The following is a 26,225-nucleotide window of genomic DNA, read 5'->3' on the forward strand; positions in this document are numbered from 1 at the left end:
TACCTAGGCCTCTTAGGCATGACTTTCAGATGTATAATGACAAATGTGCTAAAATTTCACTGCCAACGGAGTAGCAGAAAGTCAATACATGTTAGACGGTTTGTGCTGTGCAACATTTTATCAATAACTTTAAGAGATATTATATGATCTAATGTTACAGAGGACAACATCATACAAAATATATTATTTATTCAGTTGTAGAATCACAAATACTAAGTCTCGTTGAGTGTAAGCTGTAGGCTGGTTTGTAGTGCAGCTTGGCCGGTAGAAAATAATCTATCCAGGAACAAGGGAATAACCTTATCCTTTCAACAAAGCAATTTTATCTTTACTACATGACTTAACTTTCTTTTCATAATAGTTCTTTGCCACAAAGACACAATGAGTGAGTAATATTCAAATTGACCCAGAGGCCATGGGTAAAGAAGAACTAACTTTGTTTAAAGGGTGCCAAAACGTACTGGGGTATCTGGGATGCCAGAACATCAATTTTATTATCACTATCAACAAACGTGAGGGCAGCACTATGGCAAATGGACAAAAGTAGAAGGTAAAGGACACAGACTCAATAATGTATTCAGCCATGCCTTTCTCTCTTCCTACCCCCACTCCCCCCATTTCCCCCAAATACACCTCAGAATTTGATGGCACCAAATTCCAAGTATCCATGCTCCGAATACTTTACCACTTCTAAAAAACTCAGTGGTGTTTGCAAGTACCCTGGTCATTGAAAGTCTGGAGTATACTTTACCACTTCTAAAAAAACTCAGTGGTGTTTGCAAGTACCCTGGTAATTGAAAGTCTCGAATATGATCCCTTTACCGCGGGGAGCCGTCCCCCATCAAGCCGGACATCAGACACAGTTCCTTCCTCGTCTCCTCGCTGTGTCTCCTCCCCCCTTCCCCACCTCTTCCCTCCTTCATTCTTTGCCGCCTCCCCCATTCCTTACCTCTCTCCCCTGAATCTCTTCTACACGCCATGAATTCAACGGATGTAACTTGTAATTGATATACCTTCTGTAACAATGTGTAACTTGTAACCTATGTAACACTCCTCATGTAATTTTTTTATTTTTTTAAATGCGGTTAAATATAGGTGGTCCTCTTCGAAAACTAATAAGCAGGTTGCAAAAAATGTTTAACAAAGGAGGAAAAACATCCCAAAGAACAGAAGCTTAAAACATTTAACTTAAAAGCACACAATTTTCTCAGTCAAATTCAGGATTAAACTCAGAATTCTCTCTAATTCCTCTATGACGCTGGCCAGGGCATTGTCAAATGCTGTGCTCTTACTATATAACAGATCGTGAACTTCCAATCAGTCTACAAACAGTAGCAGAAGCAGTAAAAATTAACAGTAGATCCTGCAGAGTACAAAGTGGTTTGAGAGTACCCCACAATCCCACCTTGAGAAAACAGCCAAACCACAATGAACGAGATTTTGGTAGGTATCCGATGGCGCTCCGTTCTTTACTGTCAACAGCCCTCCACCTCTTCTCCAATTATTGTCCTGATACAAACCCAGACCCAAGAGATACCTACCTCAACCACAGATCCACCAGCAAATATCTTCCCATACAACTTGTCTGCTCTATATCAGTAATATTAAGGGTACCAATTTCAGTGAGAATACAGTTTATCTCATCAATATGAACTCACTAACTCAGTGTGCATGCTTGTGCCAGATAGCACTTTGGCAAAGCACATATGAAATTAATAAAATAAATTAGTTACTTGCCTGTAACTCCAGTTCTCCAACATTGGTATCTTTAATATATTCACATGCTTGAATCATTACCTGTCGTCAGGCTGGGAATTCCGGTACATTTAAATAGCAGCATACAGTGTAAAATATATAGCATACAGTATATGATGTAAAATGGCCATAGGGCTGAAAGAACATAGTATGTTTAGAAGCACATCCACCTCATTTGAAAGAACTCAAACTTTAGCCAATAAGAAAGAAGCTTAAGCTCTCCTACTGCCCCTAGAGGCCACCATAGATCAGATTTCAAAGCACAAGTGCACAAACAAATATGTTGAGCCTCTGACCGGGGAGGAGGGAGATCGCATGTGAATATATAAAAGATACCGATGTTGGAGAACTAGAGATACAGGTAAGTAACTGGCTACTTCTCCAACATTGGATATTTTATTTGTTTGCATGCTTGAATCAGAATAGCAAGCAGTACACATTATAAAATACAATAAAGCGGGAAGCAGGCTCACCTTTAAAGAAACAGGTTTCTCAGGACTGCCTGTCCCATTGGTGCCTCAGCATCTACATCCACGTCTAGTCAGTTATGCTTTGTTAAAGTATGCCTCCTCCTCCAGGTGGATACACGGCAGATGTCTTTCAAGGGCAGCGCAGTTGAAGCCAGCACCTTGAGACCCGCACATTTGAGTAGTGCGCTATACAAATCAGATTGAAGCCATACCTCAGTGGAATGCGCCCTCACTCTTGCCTGGAAAGGACGCTTGGCTTTGGCATGACAGAAAGCAATACAGGCTGGAAGCCAATGAGCCCCCTGTTTGGACAGTGGTTGGCCTTTTTGTGGTTGACCAAATGATACAAATAGCTGCTCTGATGTGCGTATGTCCTTTGCTTGGTCTATACAGAATGTTAGACATCTAAGAAAGCCTAAAGAATGGAACAATCTTTCTGCTGAAAAGAAAGACCTGCAGTTAGATTTGCTGGAAACCTCCACCACATTAGAGCTTGCTTCAAACGACTGGTGACACCGGCCATATCTTCCCATGAGCCTTCTACCCGTTTCCATAGCAAATCAAGCTCTTGTCTAACAGGTCTCATATAATGCCTGCAAAATGGAAAGAGGCCTATACCAGATGCAATCATACCTATCAGAGATTTGTATTGCCCAACTTTGATTGATTGCTTTTCAGCAATAGTCTTTGCCATTCACTTGAAATTTCTCACTCTTTCTGCCGATGGAACGGCTTTCCTCAACTTAGCGTCAAGTACTGCTCCCAGAATTGGATCTTCGTTTAGGGTTCCAATGATGATTTTTCCCTGTTCAAAGAGAGGCCTAAACTTCAAAAGAGATTGATGCAAGCATTTGTGGAAGCTTTTGCTCTTTCCCTGGATGGAGCTTACTTACCAGTAGTCCATATTTGGGAACAACTGGTGACCTTCTCTCCTGATAAAAGCAGCAACTGGAGCGAGACCTTTGATGAATATTCTCAGCACTGACTTGAATCCAAAAGGGAGTGCCTTGAACTGGTAGTGCTGACCTACTACTGAGAATCAAAGGTACTTTCTGTGTTTTCGATAAATGTGTATGTGGAAGTATGCATCCCAAAGGTCCAGAGAGGTCAAAAATTCCCCTTCCTGCATCACCAGCAGGACTTCTTGCAAAGTAAACATCTGAAACTACTGTTTCTTTAGAAACCTGTTCAGCTCTCTCAGATCCAGTATTGGTCTCCGCTGACCTGTCTTTTTTTATTACGAAGAACCTAGAATAAAAGTTTTGACTCCTTTGCAATTTAGGGACAACCTGCATGGCTCCTTTTAAGAGTTGCATGCACATTTTCATTTGTAGCTCCTTCAAATGATGATGCTCCTTTCTCGGTGGACAAACTGGGGGTCTCTGAATGAACTCCAACATATGGCCTGATTGGACAATATGTATCACCCATTTGTTTGATGTTATGTTCTTTCATGCAGGAGCAAAAAGTGAAATTCTCTCCCCCAACTACTGAGAACCAGATGGGAAAGGGGGCACAAGCTAGGAGTCAAGCTCTTTTCTGATTGTCATTGGTTTCATTATTGTGTGGAGCTCTCCTGAAGTCTTCCCATAAGTCTGCCTTTGATTTCAACTGAAGAAGTATCCTTGATCATGTCTGACTGTCTTTGAGGATACTAAGGTCATCCCTAACATCCATACTGCTTAAATCGTGCTCTGAAATTTTGCGATCTTCGGGAGCCACGAAAAGTAGACGTCTCAAATCTGCGATACTGCAACAGTTCTTGCTGTATTAGTTTCACGGCCTAGCAAAGCTTCATCAACAAGCTTACCAAAAAGAGTTAGCCAAACAACAGTCATGCCTAATACTTTATATTGGACATCAGTAGGGAAGGCTGTAGATTTTAACCAGCCTTGTCTCCTTAGTACAGTACCTCCTGCCAACTGGCAAAAACCTATATTTCAAACAGCCATCACTGCATTGCCATTTCCCTCTTAATCTCAGGAATAAGCTCCAGTAATGAAGCAATGCCATGCCACATTTGGCGATCAAAACAACCTGGAATGGTCAGGGCATTGGCTGTCTTAATTGAGACTGCTGCCATAGTGGAAATTCTCCAGTCCAGATTGTCAATAAGTTTACTATCCTGGTCTGGTGGATTAGGTGATGGTGTTTTGGGGGTTTCAATTCTTCTCCGAGCTGCTGAAGCAATTACTGGATCGAAGGCTTGGATTCGGCCAGAGAACACTTGGGCTTCCTGTTCCCATCTGCGTGCAGGCTGTGAAGGACGCTTACAGGGGAAACGCCGCTGCTAATAGTTGGACTAGCAAGCACTCGGGACTGCGACGACCAGGGTGCCGTGCGCCTCGCACACCAGCAGCACCTGGTCATCTTCCCGTCTCCTCCCCCACTGCCTTTATTGCGCCTAGCGGCCCCCGCTTCGCGGGCGCCGCTCGAAGGCTTGGATTCGGCCAGAGAACACTTGGGCTTCCTGTTCCCATCTGCGTGCAGGCTGTGAAGGACGCTTACAGGGGAAACGCCGCTGCTAATAGTTGGACTAGCAAGCACTCGGGACTGCGACGACCAGGGTGCCGTGCGCCTCGCACACCAGCAGCACCTGGTCATCTTCCCGTCTCCTCCCCCGCTGCCTTTATTGCGCCTCGCGGCCCCCGCTTCGCGGGCGCCGCTCGAAGGCTTGGATTCGGCCAGAGAACACTTGGGCTTCCTGTTCCCATCTGCGTGCAGGCTGTGAAGGACGCTTACAGGGGAAACGCCGCTGCTAATAGTTGGACTAGCAAGCACTCGGGACTGCGACGACCAGGGTGCCGTGCGCCTCGCACACCAGCAGCACCTGGTCATCTTCCCGTCTACTCCCCCGCTGCCTTTATTGCGCCTCGCAGCCCCCGCTTCGCGGGGGCCGCTCGAAGGCTTGGATTCGGCCAGAGAACACTTGGGCTTCCTGTTCCCATCTGCGTGCAGGCTGTGAAGGACGCTTACAGGGGAAACGCCGCTGCTAATAGTTGGACTAGCAAGCACTCGGGACTGCGACGACCAGGGTGCCGTGCGCCTCGCACACCAGCAGCACCTGGTCATCTTCCCGACTCCTCCCCTCTACTAGCCCACTTCCTGCATTTAACCATAGTCCCGCCTACACGCGCTAGCGGGACGCGCGTGGGGCCAAGTTCGGGGCGAAGACCGGGCAAAGAGCGGGCCGTTTGAGGCCGTTCGAGGAAGGGAGAGGCAGGGACAGGGCAGACCCTCTTTCCTCCCTAGAGTCGATAGCGAAGGACTAAGGAGCAGAGTACTCATCATGGCTGCCAGAGAAACTCGGAGCAAAACTGTGCAGGCCGCTGCCAAGCCCACAGGTACTTTGGATTTGTATTTTGCAAAGGCTGGCTCCTTGTTGATTGACGACATAACTCTAGAAAAGCGCATCTCCCTAGAAATAGACTGGGTTAGAAGATCGTCTTTAGGTCCTCTTAAACATGCTACCTCCCCACTACAACTGCCAGAACTAGTTACTCCTGCTACGGGGGGGTATCTGGATCTCCGACATCTCTGAACCCAAACAACACGACTTCATCAATTGTAGATTGTGATATTTCCACCCCAGTTGATTTTACTATATTACCCCTTCCGCCCCCAAGGCTTTCTACTGCCCCACCTACTCGTAAAACAGATATTGCCTCTGAGACACCTACTACTAACAGTACCATCCCTATTCTACACCCGTCTCAGGGGGATCGTGAGGGAGCAACACCTAAACGAAAAGGAAGAGCCCAAATCGCTGGGGGGCGCAGGCCAAAGAACCCCAAGCACAATTCTAGGGGTGAAATAAACTTTCCGGCTGTGGCTCGCAGGGGAGAGGTTATACCCCCAAATCAGGCCAGTAGACCTTTTAGCCCAAAAACTGCAATACGGGAGGAGGGTCTTTCACTCGCTGATATAAAATCTCTTATGAGTGAATTGCTCACCCCCTTAATAGATAGTCTTGCAAAACTGGAATCATGCTTAATAAATTTTCAAAATGGAATGTTTCAGCTAAGGGATACATCTAAATTAACCAACGCAAATACAAATCCTATAGTAGCATCGCTACCCAGGGATAGTTGCGGTTCACAACAGCTCGCTCATCCACACCCTCTTAGATCAACTCTTCCTCAAACACCCAGGCCCACGATCCCCTCCCGGAAAACTACTCCCAGCCTTTGTGATATGCCAACCCTATCTCCAACGCGGTTGCAGGGCCATGATAGACACAGGCTAGTTAATTTACCGCCTGAGTCAGCCCCATATACAGTCATTCTTACGGGTATTCCAGAACTAAAACCACTCACTAGCGAACCAGTGATGGCCCTGAAAAACAAGGTCATTCACTGGCTCTCTAAAAACAGGCCTCTACCTAAGGGTATTAACAGCGAGGTCCTCATGGTGAGGAGACTTCCGTGGCTCGGAAACACCAAAAAAACTATTAAGGGTGACTGTGTATTGATTAACTTTAGGGACCCTCGCACAGTATCTCACATATGCAGCTGTCCATATACAACACCGGGATCTTCCATTCAATCTCTCCCTCTCTCATTTTTTTATCCTCCCACAATAACCGCGCAAGCTGAGGAAGGGTGGGATTTTGTATTTAGGAGAAATGGGACTAGGGCCCAAATGGCAGACAGGGAACGCCCGATGATAGGCTGCCCCCGTTTAGATCAAGTACCAACCCATAATCGATTTAGCGCTTCAGATATGGTGGATTGACCGTCAGCGCCCGTGGGTGGTGGCGTTCCGAACAAAACTATGAATAGACAATTAGTACCTACTAAGGAGAAGGAGTACCTTCCGCATATTAAAGTTATTGAAGAGGGAGGCTTAGGGGCTGCCCATTTCCCCCCTTCCATCTCACCCGAGAGGGCTATTTATGGAACCGATCATGGCTCAACCCCTCCTCGGAGGACGGATGTGGAAGTGGTTCCATCCCCAAGCCCACCCCACGTGGCAATAAGTTCCTCCCCCCTAAAAATTCTATCCTGGAATATTGCGGGCCTCTCCAATAAACTGAACAACCCGTTTTGGAGCTCTTTTATTGAGCAGAAAGATATTTGCCTCCTACAAGAGACGTGGGCAAGAGAAGACATCACTCATATGGGCTTTGCAACATTCTCAACACACGCAACTTGGGGGGGGTAGAGGGCGTCCCTCACAACATGGGTGGCTACCGACTTGGGTTGCAGGGCGGATGTACTTCCCACTAACTCAGCAGATATTCTTGCCGTGTTGCTGGAGTGGCCAAACGCCGAAAGTCTCCTGCTGATTAACATCTACTCAAGGCCAATTAATATCACCCAGGAGTCACCCACTATAGCGGAGCTCGCCCTGGTTTTGAATGTTATATCAAAGGGCACCCCCTATCTTATAGGAGGAGACTTTAATTGCCACTATGAGCCCCTCCCAGGCTTTATGGAAGGCTTGGCTATGGAGGAGGATCTTTTGTGGCACATACCGCCCACACAGGCTCCGGCACCAAAAACATGGTCCCCCTGGCTCTGCAAATCAATACCTTATGTTTGAAATATGGCCTCCGGGCCTGCAATGGCAGGTTCAATTCTGACATTCCGGCAAGATGCACATTCAACAGAATGGGCAGTGAGTCAAGATTGGACTATATCTTGGTCCCTGTGTCTTCCTGGCCACATATTAAAGATTTTTGGGTTACTAACAGGGATGACAGCGATCATAACGCCCTCGAACTAAATTATAGCCATCCCGGTTCCCCAGCCTGGGGAAATCAAACGAGGACAACTGAGGAGTGCCGGGTCCTTGAGAATAATAGGCGAAGAGTAAAGTGGGAGCAAATATCTTCGCACCCGGACAAGATATTTAATCTATATGCACAAGTAGTGCCCCTACTTGAAAAACTCGTGGCGCTTGTGGAGAAAGACGCCACTGAGGCTATCCATTTCCAATTGGGACAGCTACATGCTGACCTTGCCAAAACCGTTTCTGAACTTTTAACCAAATCAATAACCAGGTCTAATGGAAAAACACCGGGCCCCTCATGGTACAACGGTGCTTGCCGCAAGGCACAAACCGACCTCCTGAGATCAATTAAGGAAGAAATGGGTAGCGAGGACATCAGGGCAAGGTGAATAGCTTACAAGTCTGTGACCTCTAACGCTAAAAGTGAGTGGGAATACGATAAATGGCTCAAACTCACCAACTTCCTGGCCTGTGCGGACTCGCGCAAATTTTGGCGCTGCGTCAACACAGGCTCCGAGGAATTGATATCTGCCATAGAACCTAATATTTCAGGACCATTTTCAGTCTCTCTATAAACTACCTGAGGATGCTAGGGTAATTCCCAGCCATCCTTACTGCCCCCTTGAGACCGGCGAACCATTCACACTTAAGGAGGTACGAGCTGCTCTGATTGGACTCGCATCAGGAAAGGCCCCTGGGCTAGACGGGCTCCCGGGCGATTTGTTCAAGCAGGAACCAGATGTCTAGTCCCCCTATCTTTTGATTCCCTATAATGCCATCTTGGGAGGTATGGCTATGCCTGGTACTTGGCAGGGCGCAGAGATTGTGCCAATTTTTAAAAAGGGCTCGCCTCTACTTCCAGTCAATTACAGACCCATTAGCCTCATAGATGTACCGCAGAAGATTTTTGGCAGACTCATTTTAAATAGTCTCCAGGAATGGATTGAAAATACGGCGATTATGAGTCCCTATCAAGCGGGTTTCCGACGGGGTATCTCTACCACCGACCAGATCTTTCGCTTAAATCTTCTTTACTGGAAGACGGTGCTGATCGAGGGCGGCAGTCTTTACACAGTTTTGTGGACCTCCGTGCCGCTTTCGATTTGGTGCCTAGAGCCAAGTTATGGTCGGTGCTAATGGACATGGGGATTCCCGCTGACATTCTTTCAATTCTGAGAAGGTTGCACCAGGGGAATTTCGCAAAAGTAAGATGCGGAAGAGGAGGCACCCTGTCGGACGCTTTCCCCGTTGACAGGGGGGTCAGGCAGGGATGTGTCCTTGCCCCGACCCTTTTCTGTCTTTTTGTCAAAGGGGTTGTAGACCATCTCAGCACCCTGAGTGACATTGATGCCCCAAAGTTGGGACGGCTGCAGGGTCCCTGCAATTATGTTTGCAGATGATACCCTGCTGCTTTCCAAATCCCCTATAGGACTTCAACGGGTCTTGGATGGCTTTGCAGGATTTTGTGTGGAAAGCGGCTTGGAGATCAATGCCGCCATAACCAAATACATGAACTTCAACCCGCCTTCCTCCACACGCGCGAGCCCTACTATAGGGTCCTCTAGGCTGGAGAGGGTCTACACTTTTGAATATCTGGGCATAGTCATCAATCAGTGTATGACCTGGGAATCACACAAAACAAGGGCAAATATGAAATTGACTCAGCTGGTGGGCGGAATTGGCAGGATGACCAAAGGACTGACTTATAGGCCCCTCGGTCCACGTATACAAATTTATAAAGTTCAGGCCAGGGGGGCTGTTACCTATGGAGCAGAAATTTGGGGGCATACGTCATCACAGAAGCTCCAGGTAACGGAGAACACTTTTCTCAGGCAGTTGACAGCATTGCCTGTTAGTACACCTCTCCTGCCACTTAGATTAGACTTGGGCTTAAGACCAATCTCAGAGGAGTTGGGCTTAAAACCTCTAACCCTCTGGTGTAAAATCTGGTCTTCCCCAGAACTGTCTAAATATAGAGCAGAGTTGATAGAGATTTTGCGCCTTCGCAATAACATACAAATACCATGGCTAAGTTACATAAAGCATACCTGTGAGTTACTAGATGGATCAGATTTGTGGCATGATCCTGAGACTGCTTGCCCTAGGGTCTCACGCAAACTCATTGCGAAGGCCTATCGCGAGCATCACTTACGAGATGCCATAATGAATGCGAGGGTGGGATCCCACACCGCCTATTTTTTGGCTTTTAAAGATTTTTATTACTTAGAGTTGTCTTTTAATGATATGGGCCCCCCACTCACAAGGAAGCTCTATATGCAATGGCGCTACAATACTCTCCCCCTTAGGGCATACACTGCACTTTGGCTACACTCGGATCATACAGCTTTATGCCCCTCTTGCAAGCAGACACAAGAGACAGATTTGCATGTTCTATTTTTTTGTCCGGTGTACCGAAGAGCAAGGAAGTACTGGCTCTCCCCTCCACTCAGAAATATGGGTTTTAAACAATACTCTCCCGCTTTTAGAATACTGAAGACTGACCTTTCGCCCCCAATCGCCTTTGCTGTTGCCAAATTTTTAACGTCTATGTGGTTTACATGCCTACGTCATCTTAAATAATCTCAAGCAGAGACGATCTAATGAACTGACTTATTTCATTATAAATTGTGCAATGTTTTTATATTGTAATGAGTTCTATTGTATTTTGATGCATTCTTTTATGGTCTGAATGACCGAAATAAAGATAACCAAATGAAAATGAATTACTGGATCAGGTCTAATATGACCAGTGAGGCAGGCTAGAGATGAATCTGGGTCCTTGTACTTCTTCTCCAGACAAGGTGTCCCAGCTGGATCAGTAGTGGGCGTCTTCATTAATTTCAGACCTTATGACCAGACATAATCAAGAATGGATATGGACTTAACGTATTTCAGAGGTTGATCTTTAAAACCATGACGAAAGTATGGTTGATCTACAGAGGTCATTGGTAGGTTGAATTTCTTGAATGAAATGTAGAAATACCATCTGTAGAATCCTGTGGAATTGGCGCATCATTTCCACTTGGGGCAATGAATTCTTGCTCATTAAATCTTCCATCACCATTTGGTGGTAGCTCTCCTTCCTCTCCCTCTATATCAGAATATGTAGAACCATTACAGTAAACACCCTCCCTATCTTCTCCATGGACAGATCCCCTTGGCCTTGGAGGAGGAGGTAGCAGCTATGGCTGCCTAAGAGGTGAAACTGGCAATGATGACATGGGAGGATAACCTCCCTGTTTGTTTTGGCCACTTCATACTTCTCTCTCAGCGCGGGGACACGCCGGGGCGCGAACCATGCGCTTTACAAAATTCCATAATAATAATAATAATAATAATAAAGGATAGGTGAAGCAGGTTAACCCATGATACAATTATTAGTTGGTTGCTGTGGTAATAACTTATTAAAATAATTCATTATTTGTTGCAACGTTGATAAGATTGGCCCCTGGACTACATCTGGTTCTCTATCAAATTCATGTGGTTTATGCCTTAAATCAATTTGAGTACTCCCAAGCTTGTATTCCTGCTGACATACATATTCACTGAAAGACTCCTCATCGTCCATTGCTTCCTCTCCAAAATCTGGGACATAATCTCAGATCCAATTGAGTTGGGCTGTAAACAGTCAGTGAGGCATTATCACTAGCCTCTTCTTGATCTGATTGCAATAATTGCACTGGAGGTAAATCAGTCAACTTTAAAGGTGAAAAAACATTTCCTCCCATATCCTTTGTTGGTTGCATGGTTCTCAATGGTGATGCAGTCAATGACGACTTCATCAGACAGTATGTTTGCCATCGGCAATGGTATGGTCGTTATCGATGGGGTCTTCGCTGTCGACGGAATGCTCGACGGTGTGGTCATCAACAGAATGCTCAACAGTGTTGTCCTCAAGGGAATGCGCGACAGTGTTTTCGTCAGCGGAATACTCGACAGTGTCATTGACTGTCATCATTCATGGAATGCTCGTCATCAACGGTGTGATCGTTGATGGTATCTTCATAGTCTACGATGGAGTGAAAGTCGACGAGGTTTACTTTGAAGACTTTTTTTTAATTACAAGTGAATCTCTATAGCGGTTAGACTCTGGTTTGTCAGCAGAGGCGGTGGCTGCAAGCGCTGTACCAAATCAATCATGCTCAGGAAACTGTACAAATCTCTTGCTATGCGCTGCCTTCATGGAAATGCTAGAAGGGGCACTTCTCACAGAATCTTCCCCTGAAGAGGGGGCATCTCATTTAGAAGGAGTAAAATTCTCTTCACTCATAAGAAATAAAGCAAGCCTCCTATGTCTGTCCTTAAGAGTCCTATTTTGAGAAAGACCTACACATTTTACTTTCTGTTGACTTGTGATTAGGATAAAGACAATAAATAAACTGAGAGTGTGGGCAATCAGTGCCACAAGGTAAACAGATTTTAAAAAGAAATCTCTTCTCTTTGTCAGCCATGGTGAGAGTTTGTGACAGTTGATTGTCGAACTAAAAGATATCCCTGGTTCAGAAATTGTAACAATCTTCCCTAAAAGCAACTTCTGCCCCATTGGCTGAAGTTTGGGTTCTTTAAAATGAGGAGGATGTGCTACTAAACATACTATGTTTTTACAGGTCTATGGCCATATTCAATTATATACTGTATGCTATATATTTTAAACTGTATACTGCTATTTTAATACATCAGGGATTCCCAGCCTGATGATGGGGAATGATTTAAGCATGTGAATATATAAAACATCCAATGTTGGAGAAATAATGAATTCATAACCTATTTTCCAAGTTAGGCTGCATGATACAATTCATTGAGACTGAATTTTCTTTTCATGTAGTCCATTCAAGGAGTTCAGCATTTATTAATAGTATTCAGATTTACCTTACGTCTGCACAAATACCCATTGTCTGATTAAGGAAGCAACAAATATCAAGGACACAGTGTGGCCACACCACCTGCATGCTCAACACCAAGCACTTTCGGAAATGTTTGATGCCCATCATTGTAAACACTATAAGAACATCATCATTACCAGTACACCTGAAGGAGCTAGATTATGGGCACACTGGATCTCTTGTTTTGGCTTGTGGGTGGAAATGTCCCCATCTAACCAATACTGATGCTGCAAATTATCCCCAAATCTTATGTTAGGGCACTCGTTAGACCCTGTATTCTCTGCTTCTCGTCATACTCCTATTTTACCTTCACATCTCAGGGTTGAAAAGCAAATAAACCCAAGCAAGGCCATCACATTTTCTTACTTGCTGTGAAATAGTTTCAAAATTTAAAGGCGAATCTTATCAGTATTTTCTGACCATATCGAATTGTTTTACCTACATTTCCCAAAAGGCCTGTTACACTTGAATATTCAAAATATTTTTCCTGCAGCTTTTGGAAAGCAGCCTCTGTGTAGGACATTATTATTGCATCATCCCCATATATAACAAGCATTTGCAATGCAATAGGTCTCGCATTTATACAAGTTTGAGCTATTGACATTGCAAATGACCATGCCTTTCATTTTTGTTTTCGTTTTTAAAACATAAATAAAAGGCATTGTCATTTACAATGCCATTAGCTTAAACTCGCGTAAATGCAAGACATATTGCATTGCAAATGCTTGTTTTTAAATCAAAGACTAAGTCGAACGTCAGACTCTGCTTTTCAAACTCCACCCCTCGTTACTCCACCACCTTTCCTCCGCCACATCTTCACCCCCTATTTATGGGTTCCCCGGAAGAATTTTTTTCCAATTCCAGCACTGTAGCCATGTATACATTTATACAACACCCTTCGGCATTATCACAGATATAAAATGATATAGACGACAAACCTCGTCATCTGAGAGTTACCGCACTATGAAAAAAAGTAAATAGGGGCTTTTCATCATCAAAAAGGCACCCCTCTGTATCTGTGCGCAGACTTGTGAGATAAAGATTCAAGTGGAGCTCGCCGAGATGTTGTCGACACACTTCGAACACAGATTATGCGCGGCGCTCTGGCCCTGGGGCTGCGCCACGTGTTCTCTTCTCCATAGCTTTAAAAATCCCCCTCCACAGTGACATTGCTGCTAATCAGTGCCTGGTGACGCGCGTCCTCAACACTACACAACAAACTCCTTTTATCACATCATATTGCACGAAAACAATGACGTCCCAATTAAACCCATTTCGCACAATCAGCCAAATCCTGACAGACAGTGATGCGTCTTTAAACCGGATTTATTCGTAGAGGCTTTTCTATCGCGGGCTGATAGCCGAGAAACCAGGGCAGGGAGGCATTACTCGCACGAGCCGCGCAGTTGCACAACGTGGCAGAAAATAGGCATTTTGCTTGGAAATGTGGAGGGACGATGCTCGCCCAGGCCCATGCTCGGAGGGAGAGTTTGGACCGCTTTCATGAGTCTGTGTGAGGGTTCATGCGAAAGCACAGGGTCATGGCAATGGCCTATAGAAACAAGCAAAAGTGAAAGCACGGCGTGTTGTGTGTAACCTGACACAAGGAATGCAGCTGCCACCCTGCGTGCCGCTGCTCGCTCCCGAGAGCAAAACACCGTGGGAGTGAGCATTAAAAAAAAAAGAAGGTGAGACATGCACCCACCTTTAGCCAATTGCGTGCTTTCATTAGTGAAAGACACACGCAAAAGCCAATCCTATGTGTGGGAGGAGTCAGACCCACATGGAGTAGTTGAGAGTACTTACAAGAAGCCTCGCAGAGCAGCGAATGCGCGCTGGCTCAGGCTTGACCTAAAAATGAGAGTTTTATTGTGTTTGACGAGGAAAATGGCTCATGTTGAAGGTACAACAATTATCACATAAAATAATAATAATAATGGATCTTGTAAAGCGCATAGCCACTTCGGAACTAAGTGTCCCAGCTCTGTGGGCCATGATCCCCTATGCTCCAAAAAATATGTCTGAACAACCAAGCTTTTCATTTTTTTCTAAAATGGTGCTCTGAAGGGGATTGTCAAACAGAGAGAGGCAGCAAATTACCAAATTTCGACGCCAGAAAGCTAATTGAGTTGCCAGCATAGGTGCACTCTTCTAACTTTCGGGATACTAGTCCTCAAGGATCAGAGATTCCTCAGAAGATTAAAGGGTTGAATGAAGGGCTGTATGTACCGATGACCACTATTTGTCAAGGCTGCAGCACAATGCTTTAAGCGAGATCCTCAGCTTCACAGGAAGCCAGTGTAACTTAATAAGTGAAGATCCCATGGAGATGCGTTTCAGGAGATTGAGTAACAGAAGCGCACTTTCCGCACTTGGAGTCACATCATGCGAGCCAGTGACACCCCCAGGTACAACACGTTATAGTAGTCCAGCCTCAAGATAATTAAAGCCTGGGCCACAGCTTTCCTTGAGGTTTCTGGGAGCAAATCCAGGATCTTTTTTCAGGGTCTTGAGGATTCCGAAGCATTTCCTAGCCAATGCTGACATTTGGCTGTCAATGGACAACTTCTGGTCAAACCAAATTCACAAGTTTTTAACCTTGGGCTTGGGGCTAGGAATAAGGGCCAAGGTTTTCATGCCACCAAAAGGTCGACCAGATATTGGGTTGTTTGCCCAGGATCAGGACCTCAGTCTTTCCTGCATTCAACTTATAACATTTTTGGCCCATCCATCCGGCAACCTCCTCTGGAAACAACCTTCATGGTTGCAGCATCCTGAGAGATTGTAATGATCAACTGAGTATCAACAGCATTACTGTGAACTCATGATGTTCAATGATCTTAACCAGGGGTAGCATGTACATATTAAATAAGGTTGGACTCAGGGAATTGCCCTGAGGTGCTCCCTGCTGATTAATTACTTTAAAGTGGAATGGTTTTGGACACATCTGAAAGGTGTGTCCCTGTAGAAAGGAGGCAACACACCATAAGGCCATATGGTCGACACCGCATCTCCTCAGACACTAAATGAGGAGATTGTGTGTAATGGTGCTGAACGCCACACTGCGATCTAGCATCAAGAGAGCGGCAGTGTCTCCTGCGTCCAGGATTTGGCGAATTGATTCGGAGGCCAACAGCAGGGTCGACTCTGTACTATAGGATGGGTGAAACCCCGACTGTGTTTTATGAATAAGACCGTTAGTCTTGATAAACTGAGTAAGCTGTTGGTTTACAAGCTTCTCAGTGACTTTAGCCAACAGTGGCAACAATGATACAGGTTGGTAGTTTTCTGGATTAGTAGGATCAAACAATGCCACAACCAGATGCTTACAGGGTAAGTAACATTTTCTGTTCAAGGCATATGTGGCTGCAGATCCACATGCTGTGCAAAAACTGTAAAGCAGTCCTCCCCTAAGTGGTGGCTAGCCTGTGGATGTTGCAGAAGACAGAAAGAAGGTATGTGATACATCCTGGCCAACACTGGCTGGTTAGCAGGCTAGCACTTCTACACAGTAGTGTTTAGTGAAATTAGGTTGTGTAGACCAAGTAGCTCCTTTATAAATGTCTGCTATGGGGATGTTCCAAAGGAAAACCAAAGAGGCCCCTTTCTTCCAGGTAGACAAGTTTCTCAGATGAGCATGCAAAATCCTTTTAGCGTTTGCGCAACAAGCCTGGATGCATTCAAATATTCATCTGGCTATGCCTGATTTTGATAAGCCCTTCCCCTTATGCAGTTCAGAAAAAGCAACAAACAGTTGTTGAGTTTTCCGAAACAGCTTCGTCCTACCCACATAGTACCTTAAGGCTTGTTTGATGTCTAAGGTACAAAGGGAGCTAGCTACAATTGAGTCAGGTTGAGGAAAGAAGACTGGAAGCTCTATAAACTGGTTAAGGTGGAAAGGAGAGAAGACTTTAGGAATGAATTTAGGGTTGGTGCGATGGAAAACCCAATCTCTATGACCCTGAAAGAAAGGTTCTTGTCGGGTTAAGGCTTGGAGCTCACCAACATGTCTCAACAATGTGATAGCCACTAGGATAGCTACTTTACAAGAGATAAATTGTAATGGAACATGACTGAAGGGGTTCAAATGGGGGGGCCCTAAGTCTTGTGAGAACAATATATAGATTCCATGCCACAGCCGGAGGCACCCGTGAAGGAATGACTCTTTAGAGTCCCTCCATAAAAGCCTCAATGACTGGAATCCTGAATGGAGAGACATGTTGCCTATTTTGGAGATAAGCAGCCATGGGGGCCAAGTATAGCTGAATGGAGGTGAAGGATAGTCCACATGTTTGAAGGTGTAGTATATAACAAACAATGTTCTGAATGATGGTTGCTAAGGGGTCAATCTCGTTTGAAAGGTAGGTAAACATCCCTGACCAGTTCATACATAGTGCATTGCCCATGGACTGCAGGTATGGTAATCTGGAGACGAAGTTTGGGCATTTTGAGTTTTCTGTATTTAGTACATGGCAGTCATGTTGTCCATCTGGACGAGGACTACCTTGCTCACTATGTGGGGAAGGAAGGCTTTGAGAACTAGGTGGACAGCTAACAGCTCCAGCTGTTGATGTGGAGGCCCCTGTTATTGGGATCCCACTGATCTCGGACAGTTAGATGCGCACACCCCCCCCCCCCACCCAGTGAGTGATGCGTTTGTTGAAGTGGTAATCTGCAGAATCCTGCGGAGAAAAGGTTGCCCCTGTAACAAATTGCTGGTGTTCCACCTTTGCAGAGAGCATTGAGTGTGGCGGCTATCAACACTAGATCTTCCCAATGACCCTCTGCCCGAGACCAATGATGCAATAAGCATTCTACAGTGAGAGTATGTTTAATCCTGCATGGGGTACTATGGCGATGCAGGAGGCCATCATGTCTAGGAGGTGCATGACTGTCCAGACTGGGACCTGTTGATCTGGCTGAAAAAGAGGCAGCTACACATGGAAGGAATGGATTCTTGTTGGACTGGGATAGGCTTTCCTGACCTCTGCATTGAGAAAAGCGCCCAGATAGGGTTGGATTTGAAGGGGCTGGACATTGGACTTTACAGATTGATCCACAATACCATGGCTGGAGGAAGATCCTTTCTCCTACCTCGCTACAAAGACCTGAAACTCCCTGCCTCTGCACCACAGGCGATCACCATCCCTGCTGCAATTCAGGAAGGACCTCAAGACCTGGCTCTTCGGCTGAACCGCAAATTCCCCCCTCCCCACACTCAGAGCCTTGAGGCCCTAATGGATGAGTAGTTGCACTTTATAAGAAACCTGATTGATTGATTGATAGTAAAGCCTAGATCATGAAGCAAGTCTAAAGTGGCATGAGTATGCGCACGGCACTGCTGTTGCGTGGCACTCTTTATTAACTAATCGTACAGGCATGGGAATACATGGATGTCATGTCTTCATAGGTGCATGGCTACCACTGTGAGGCATTTTGCCAAAACGTGAGGTGTGGTGGTTACCCCGATGGATAACACTTTGAATTGGTAGTGTTGACCGCTTACCACAAACAGGAGAAGGTGCCAATGTGCAGGATGGATCGAGATGTGGAAGTAGGCGTCTTTTTGATGTGGAGTGCAGCCATGAAGTCACCTTGCTGTAGCAGTGCAATGACATCCTGGAGAGTGACCATGTGGAAGAGCTCTGACAGTATGTAGTCGTTCATGGGCCTGAGTGACCCATGCTTCCTGGGAATCAGGAAGTAGAGGGAATACACCACCCGAGCAATATAAGGTGTTGTGGCACACACTCTATAAACCCTTTGAGAAGGAGTGCCTGGACCTCTTCTCCAAGCAGGCGTTGATGTTCCGGCAAGTGGACATCTCTGCGGGGTGGCATGTTCGGTGGTGTGGAAATGAGCTCCAGGCAGTAACCGTGTTGAATGATGTCTACTACCCACTGATCTGAGGTGACGTGTTGCCATGCGGGGAAAAACATCTGAAGTCGTCCCCTGACAGGTGTTGTGTGGTCGTGGGGGGGAGTGGCATAAGTAATTGCCTGGCTAGGGCAGCTCCTTTGGAGGGCTACCTTTGGCAAGATCAACACGGTAGGTGCCTCTAAATTAGCATCTTGTGGAGGTTTGCTGGGCTAGCTGATGTTGGAAAGACATGAAGCGTTCGGGAGGAGGTTGTCTTGGAGCCTTCACGATAAGCTGAGCGGGGAATGACCCACAAGGGGTAGGCATCTGCAGGGCGCCCGTGGCTTTTGCCATCTCCATGTTATTTTTCATTTTCTCTGGCATTTCATAAACCAGGGGCCCCGAAAAGATGTCTTCCGTGAAAGGGCAGGAGAGGAGATGCTGTTGAACATCCGGTTTGAAGCCGGAGACACGGAGCCAAGCTTGTCTTTGAATAAGTATGCTGGAGTTCACACCCTCTTTTACGGTGCTTCTTTGGGAGATGTTGGAGGCCTGGGAGGTGTGGAGTAGAGGAGTGGCGAGCTAGGAAGAGGACTTGTGCCTTTGTCCTGCTTCTTCCACTGCTTTGGTGGTGGAGCGGGCTCCAGAGCTTCCTTAAAGCTGAGCGGTCTCTTTGGAGGCTGAAAGCCTGGTGTAGGAGGTTGCGTGAGGATTTGGCCTGTCTCAGGGTGGAGATTGTCCTGCAGCTACTGGAGGACTGCTTTGACGGCAAATTTTCTGGTCAGCACCGAATATTTCACTGCTGACTTGGATTTCAATGTCAACAACTTCGGATCGGACGACCGAGTCGGCGCCTAGCCAGGAGCGGGCGGCACCAAGGGAGTCAGCTTCTAGATTTTCTTTGGCGCTGTGCCGAAGCTGGGTGACCATGAACCGAAGGTGAATCCAGAGCGGCTGAATGCTCCTTGAGGGGAGTAAGCTCGGAGCGATGACATTGGGGAGGGAAGCAGGAGCTGTAATCACAAACTGTTGAGCCAGCGGGAGGTCTTTGATCTTGAAGCCAGAGCCGAAATTTCCTTTAGGCGAAAAAGACTCCTTGTCTGCAGCTGAAGGGCTCAGGATGATGTTCCCCCTAGCGGTCCTGCGTGACGAAGAAGTATGAGGTATCGTCACTGCTTCTGCAAGATATTTTGAGTTGATGTGTTCGGGGGTCACGAAGAGTCTTTGTCGACCAGAAGGACCAAAACGTGTCTGAAGAGGCCTGATCGTGCTCAAGTGAGTGCAAAGATTACGGACCTGGTGAAGGTCTGCCCAAGGTTACTTCGTACAACACCGAGAGCAATATCGAAAGGGTGTCCATTCCATCACAGGCAAGGCATGGTGAGATTAGACTGAGTTGAAGGGAGAGGACCCGAAGGGTGAGGCCCCACTGAGGGCTGAGGTCGACCAGAGATCAGACCCGGACGAGACAGCAGGAGTAGACCAGATATGAGAGAAGGGGAATGTGAATGAATGCAATGCCGACGGAGGGAGAGGAACCGTGAAGACCGAAAAGAACACTGCAACGGAGTTGATCCGCAGCATGAGAGCACTCTTCCGTTCCCACACGGCAGAAATAAAACAATCTAATAAAAGAGCCGATGACCATGCGCCTTACAAGCAAGAGGTGGAGCAACAGTACCTTGTGACTAGAAAATAAATCTTCAAAGAAAAGCAACTTGCACACTTCCAAGCCCAATACTAGATGGCTGGAGTATCTACAGCCACACATGCCTCAAACACCTTTTTTTATTTTTTTTTTAAAGTAGAAGTAAAAGTTGTTATGCACACCAGATGAGATAAACTGTGAAGTGAATATTTGAGACTACATTTATGCAATCTGGTGACCTATGAAAAACTCAAGCTCCTGATTACTGCATTATGAGGATCTAAATAACGCTCATCAATTGTCTCTGAGGACAGGGTCCAGGACTTCTTAAGGGTTGGCCGCATTTGCAAACATGCATACAGCAGAATGAACACTAAGGCAGTTAGTAAGATAGCTCATTGGCTTATGAATCCATTGAAGAATTCTGGGGTTGGATGCATAAAAGTGCTTATCAGTACATTAAGTAGTACTACAGGAGTACTCTTTTATGTACTCTTAAATGCCTGTGTGAATCAGCCCTGAAACATCCATATCTCTATCTCGATTTGTAAAGTGCTGAGATGGCAATGTCCTTTCTATTTGTACTCAATGAATATTTTGTTATAATTCCCGTTTTATATGTTTTGAGGCTAATTCGCAAGGTACGTATGAGTTCCTTCAAGAGTAGTACAGGAGAACTACATTAAATATAAGATTACTACAGACGTACTACTTTATGTACACCAAAATGCCTACGTGAATAGGCCCCATTGTATGCAGTTTGAAGGTCATAGAATTGAATAGCGCCAGAATACTGAGCAAGCTGTTTAGCAAGTAGAGAGTTTAGTTTTACAAAACCCCTAGAGAAGTTTGTTTTGTTTATATGTTACATGAGAACTGCCACATTACCACCGAGTGTTATGTCAGTACAATATGAAACAACAGCACAGTATTAACAATGCACAACATTATTATAATTTCAAGGTTTAAGAGAACATAGGAAAACATAGGTGTGTATTTTTACCTTTGCTAGAGTTGAAACAGAATGAACTTTCCTTTTATTTTTCACTATACTTTCGACCAGATCAGCGACAGACAGACCAACAGACCAGGATCTTTGACCTTTTGACTTAAGAATTTCTGTGGCTCTGCGGGTGGGGAAGCAGAAATCAGCACAGTTTGAGCATTACATTGATTTATGTTCAATATACATTACTTTAGGCATAAACAAAATTCAAAATCTGATCTTACCAAATTATTTTTAAGCCAGCAATGGCTCATAGCAACCTTGTGCTCTCCCTTTTCCATTAACAGATCACCAAGTGCAATACGTTACATTATTATTAAGTGCTTATGGATATAGATAAAAAATATACACATGCCAACACACTATATTTGTTTTACTTCTTTTAGATTATTACACAGCAAGAGGATGTCTTGATCTCAGTGATAGACCTGCGCTTAATTGTGGATTAAAAAAACGTTGCAACCTTCCGATACATGGCTACATTGAGAAGGGATTTCACCTGGAGGATCACAGCCCGATTCTTAAGGACTGGACAAATGTATCTGTCAGCTATGTCATCTCAGTCACTCTGCTTCAGCAAGGTCTCAGCATGCTCTTACTCTGAAACAGATCAATATTCAGAACTCGAAATTGATGTTTTTAGATCGAGGGCCTTCCTTCTGTTCTTTAAGCATGTGAGACTGATGCTCTGCAATGACAACAGAAGAGCAGTGCTTAATTTGTAAAAGAAAAGAGCTTTCTCAGATGCCAGCAAACTGCGCTATCGAAGGTTGGGATGCCACATACGAAGTCTGCATTGTCTTGATTTCACCTCATGCCTCTTAAATCCACTAACACACATTCCCTGTCTTTATCCGTCTTCTCTTGCTCTAGAGTCTAGCTTGAAGCAGTAATCAGAGACAGACAAAAGGGCAAGCCACCCCAAGAAATGTCCTCACCTTGGACAACAAACTCCAGTTCCACCTCTACCATCACCTCTATCATCTACCAAATGGCAGTGCTCAGTAAGAAATGATCAGTAAACCTTCCCTAAAAAAGGGGAACCTTTGAAATTCTAGGAGAAACCCTGCCACCATCCTCTTCTACTTCAGTATTTAGGTCTTCACCCTCTGGAATGCAGGATGGAATTCTACTGTCTAGGGAAGCGGTCCTCTTCATCCAGTTTGTGGCATGTTTAGTGAGGGCCAAGGAGACGTTTAGGAAGAGACAAGCTAATAAAAACACCCACCCACTAAAGAGCAAGTACATTGCTATTCACAAACTACACTTCTGAAGTTACTATAGCCCATAAGGTCACCAGACAGTCACAAATGTACTCCAGCTCAATGTTGGAGTAAGCATAATACACCATACAAGGCCATTCACAGGTAATGCAAGTAACACCAATAAAAATAATGGAGGCAGGGGCTTAATATAACAAACCATAGCAAATGATATGTAAAATAAATAAAATTATTTCAACATTATAGGGAACCCTGGGCAGTTCCCAAGTTTTAGTTGGAGTTCAGATCCTTTATGTGGAACACTCTACAGCACCACCAACACTCCAAATATGCTCACCACAAATGTCTGTTTTTCTAGCAGAGTGTTTAAGCATAGTTTTAGCACAGATCCATCTACGCAGAGCTAAAGAAATATCATTTTTTTTTTTATCATTCCAGGCACAGTATCACAGCTTCGATTGGTAAAAAACCACCCTAGCAGATTTGGAATGTCGGTGATGTTGTAGAGTGTTCCATATAATGGAGTCACTCTCCATATAAAACATGGAAACTACCAGGAAATGCCGTGACCAAGACTGGGTAAAGGTAGAAATAAGTTGGTGTTTTTTGTGGTTTACCATGTATTAAATTTGAATCCTAAATACCATTCAGGAGTGGTGCTCAAATTGTTGTCTTCCTCTATCTATCTTTAAAAATTATATATTGCAACATTTTAAAAATAAACATTTAAAAACAAAAATAAACTTTTACTACAACTAAAACAACTTTTTTTTTTACACTATTACAAAAACACAACTTTAATAAAAAACTAAATCTATACTAAAATGTCAGTGAGGGTGTTTTTTTAATTTTGAATAACAATTATAAAATAAATATATTTTAATTATCAATTTTTTTTATCTGATGAGTTTATGTGCTGCAACATTTCATTGCATTAGTTCCAAGTTAGTGAAAATTATTTTTAATTAATGTAATATATATATAGGTGGCAAGTCACCAGTAGGTAATTATAGTTAGGACCTAGTTTCCATAAGAAAAGCGTTTTTTGATTTGCGAATATCTTTGGCATTGTTTGACAAATCTTAGTGAATTTTTCAAAATTAATGGGGCGGTCAGGTCAGTTGCTGTGTTATAAGTTTCGGTGTGATTCGGGGTCAGAAAAAGGTGGTGATGGTGGTGGGGTCCCAAAACGCCTTTTCTCCATGTTAATTTCCATAGGAAATTGTTGACGCAGCTACAGCCTGAACTTCTGAACGGAATTACACCAAATTTGGCAGAAAGGTAGCTCTTGGTCCAGAGTGCACTCTTTTTCTTAAATGGTGTAAATCCGTTCAGTAGTTCCTGAGAAGTGTAAACAGTTTTCAGATATACAACAGGGACCCACAGGGCCCAAAAAAGCATTTTAAAAAGTGTTCTTCGAGATTCGCATTGGATGCGCGAATCTGGCCAATTATTATTATATTTTTTTTTAAACGAATTGGGGGCTCCTGCGCTACATTTAATTAAGACCCTGGGTCAGCCAAGTCCGGGTGGCAATGATTTAAATACATGCGTGGGCCCGCACAGCCCCGGGGACCGACACCTCCATGGGGCTTATCTATTCAATGCGGTGGGGGCAACAAGGCCACCTCGCAGCCTCGGAGACCGGCACCTCCCCAGGGACCGGCACCTCCCAGGGGTCCGGCACCTCCCAGGGGCTATGTATATTAAATTCAGATGGGCAGAGCGCCCCCCCCCCACCCACAGCTCTGAGAACCGCCACCTCCACAGGGCTACATTCCAAAGATAAGTGGGGGCTCTAGCACCCCCACGAAGCCCCGGGGAATGCCCCCTCCTGGGCTATATTTCAAAATAAAGTGGGGGGGCTCGAGCTCCCCCCACACAGCCCCAGGGACCACCACCTCCCCGGGGCTACTGTCAAAAGTGGAGCCGTAAAGTGCCCTAGGGACCGCCACCCCTAGAGCCGGCTTCAGCAATGTCTCAGGGTGCCCACCTCTGGGATATTGCAGTTTGCTATGGGATGGCAGGAGCATTGCTAACCCCATCCCATAGCAAACAAGTGCTCTCACTTGTTCATAATGGAGCACTTTGTTTTTTACCTCCAGGGAGCTGCATGTCAGCAGCTCTCTAGAGGTAAATAGCAATGCCGGCTCACGCAGAAGGCTGGAGCCCGCCGGTACCGCGGGGCCTTCAGGGTCCCCCGCGTTCCTCGACCACCTGACCATGCCCCGGGGGATGGGGTCCCCGGGGCCGTAAGTGGCCTAGGGAGGGGGGTCGTGCGCCACCCTCTCCTTAAAAACAAATATTAAAAAATGAAAAGTTAAATGGCCCGGGGAATGGGGTCCCCGGGGACAAAAACGTTCCCCTCCCTTAAAAATGATTATAAAAAATGGCCATGCCATGGGGGATGGGGTCCCTCGGGCCAAAATTGGCCTCAGGAGGGAGGTCACATCGCCCCCTCCTTTTTAGGTCTCGCCTGACCCAGCGCATGCGCTGGTCTGGCGAGACTTATTGAGAGGCCGCTTTGATGTTTGATCGTGATCGCGATCACTTTCGCTTTGCATAGCCAATAGGTCTCGCTTTTGGGACCTTATTAGTGTTTAGTTATGCAACTGTTGCATGGCTAAACACTTATAAGGTCCCAAAGGCGAGACCTATTGGCTATGCCAATGCTTGTTTCTGATTGTTTTAAAAAAAGAAAATGGGTCTGGTCCTGAGGAATGGGGTCCCCGGGGCCCAAAACTATCAAGGGAAGGGGGGGCTACACAGAATCCCTTCCTAAAATATATAAAATTTAAAAAACGGAAGCCGGCAACTTGCCGGAGGCCCCGCCCCCTTTCTCCACTGCTGGTGGGGCGATGAGGTCCCCTTGCATCCTGAGGGACTCAGGACTAAAGTGGACTTCATCCCCCAAGCACACACCTCCTCACCCACAGACAACCATAGACGTAGTCAGACAACCAATCACCCGTATATCCATTCACGTACCCACTAACACACTCATACACCCACTTAGACATTAAATGACAGATACACACAATCAGTCACTCACCCATACATTCACTGAGACACCTAACCACTCACTTATACAGTCAGTCACGCACCCACTGAGTCATCCATACAGTCACTCATACACCCACCTATTCATCGATACACCTTGGTAACACAGTCACTGGATGATGTCATTTGAGATATCATCAGTGATGTCATTTGTGAGGTCATAAGCAGTGCATTGCAGAGGCGTGTTAACTCAGCTAACTATAACGGCTGATTTCTCTGGTTTTGAGTGAAATGTCAGCCTAACTGCAACGTCCCTTTGCTTTTTTACGTGAATATATACATATATATACACATACATATATACATATTTATATTTATTTTTTTGAAGAAAAATCTGTATTCTTTTTCCATATAGTTTACCATATGAAAATCTCTAGTCTGCTGGAAGAGATTTTCGCCTGAGAATAAAAAATTACTAGTTGTAACTTCACACTTGTAAATTCAGTTTTAGATGTCTCCACCCCCTGAAATGAGATGCTGGAGACATGTGAATCTACACTGGGAATGATTAATAGCAACAAAGCGTAGACTTACTCCTAGGAGTTGGCGCAGATTTACAAGCGAGTAAATCTACACATGTAAATTTAA

General features: G+C 45.2%; 1 protein-coding gene across 4 annotated transcripts in view; it reads right to left on the reverse strand.

Annotated features, from left to right (window-relative positions):
* UEVLD (UEV and lactate/malate dehyrogenase domains) overlaps nucleotides 1-26,225 on the reverse strand; it is a 367,733-nt gene that overhangs the window by 33,422 nt on the left and 308,086 nt on the right. For 3 of the 4 annotated variants that reach the window (XM_085648047.1, XM_085648046.1, XM_085648048.1), the window contains exon 11: nucleotides 21,352-21,475. In XM_085648047.1, coding sequence (XP_085504173.1) covers nucleotides 21,352-21,475 — 124 coding nt within the window. Of the gene's footprint in view, nucleotides 1-21,351; nucleotides 21,476-21,853; nucleotides 22,043-26,225 lie in introns of those variants that run through there. The other variant, XM_085648049.1, reaches the window with a different exon arrangement.

Source organism: Triturus cristatus, chromosome 3_2 (assembly GCF_964204655.1).
Source record: "Triturus cristatus chromosome 3_2, aTriCri1.1, whole genome shotgun sequence".
In the NCBI taxonomy this organism is placed as follows: Eukaryota; Metazoa; Chordata; class Amphibia; order Caudata; family Salamandridae; genus Triturus; species Triturus cristatus.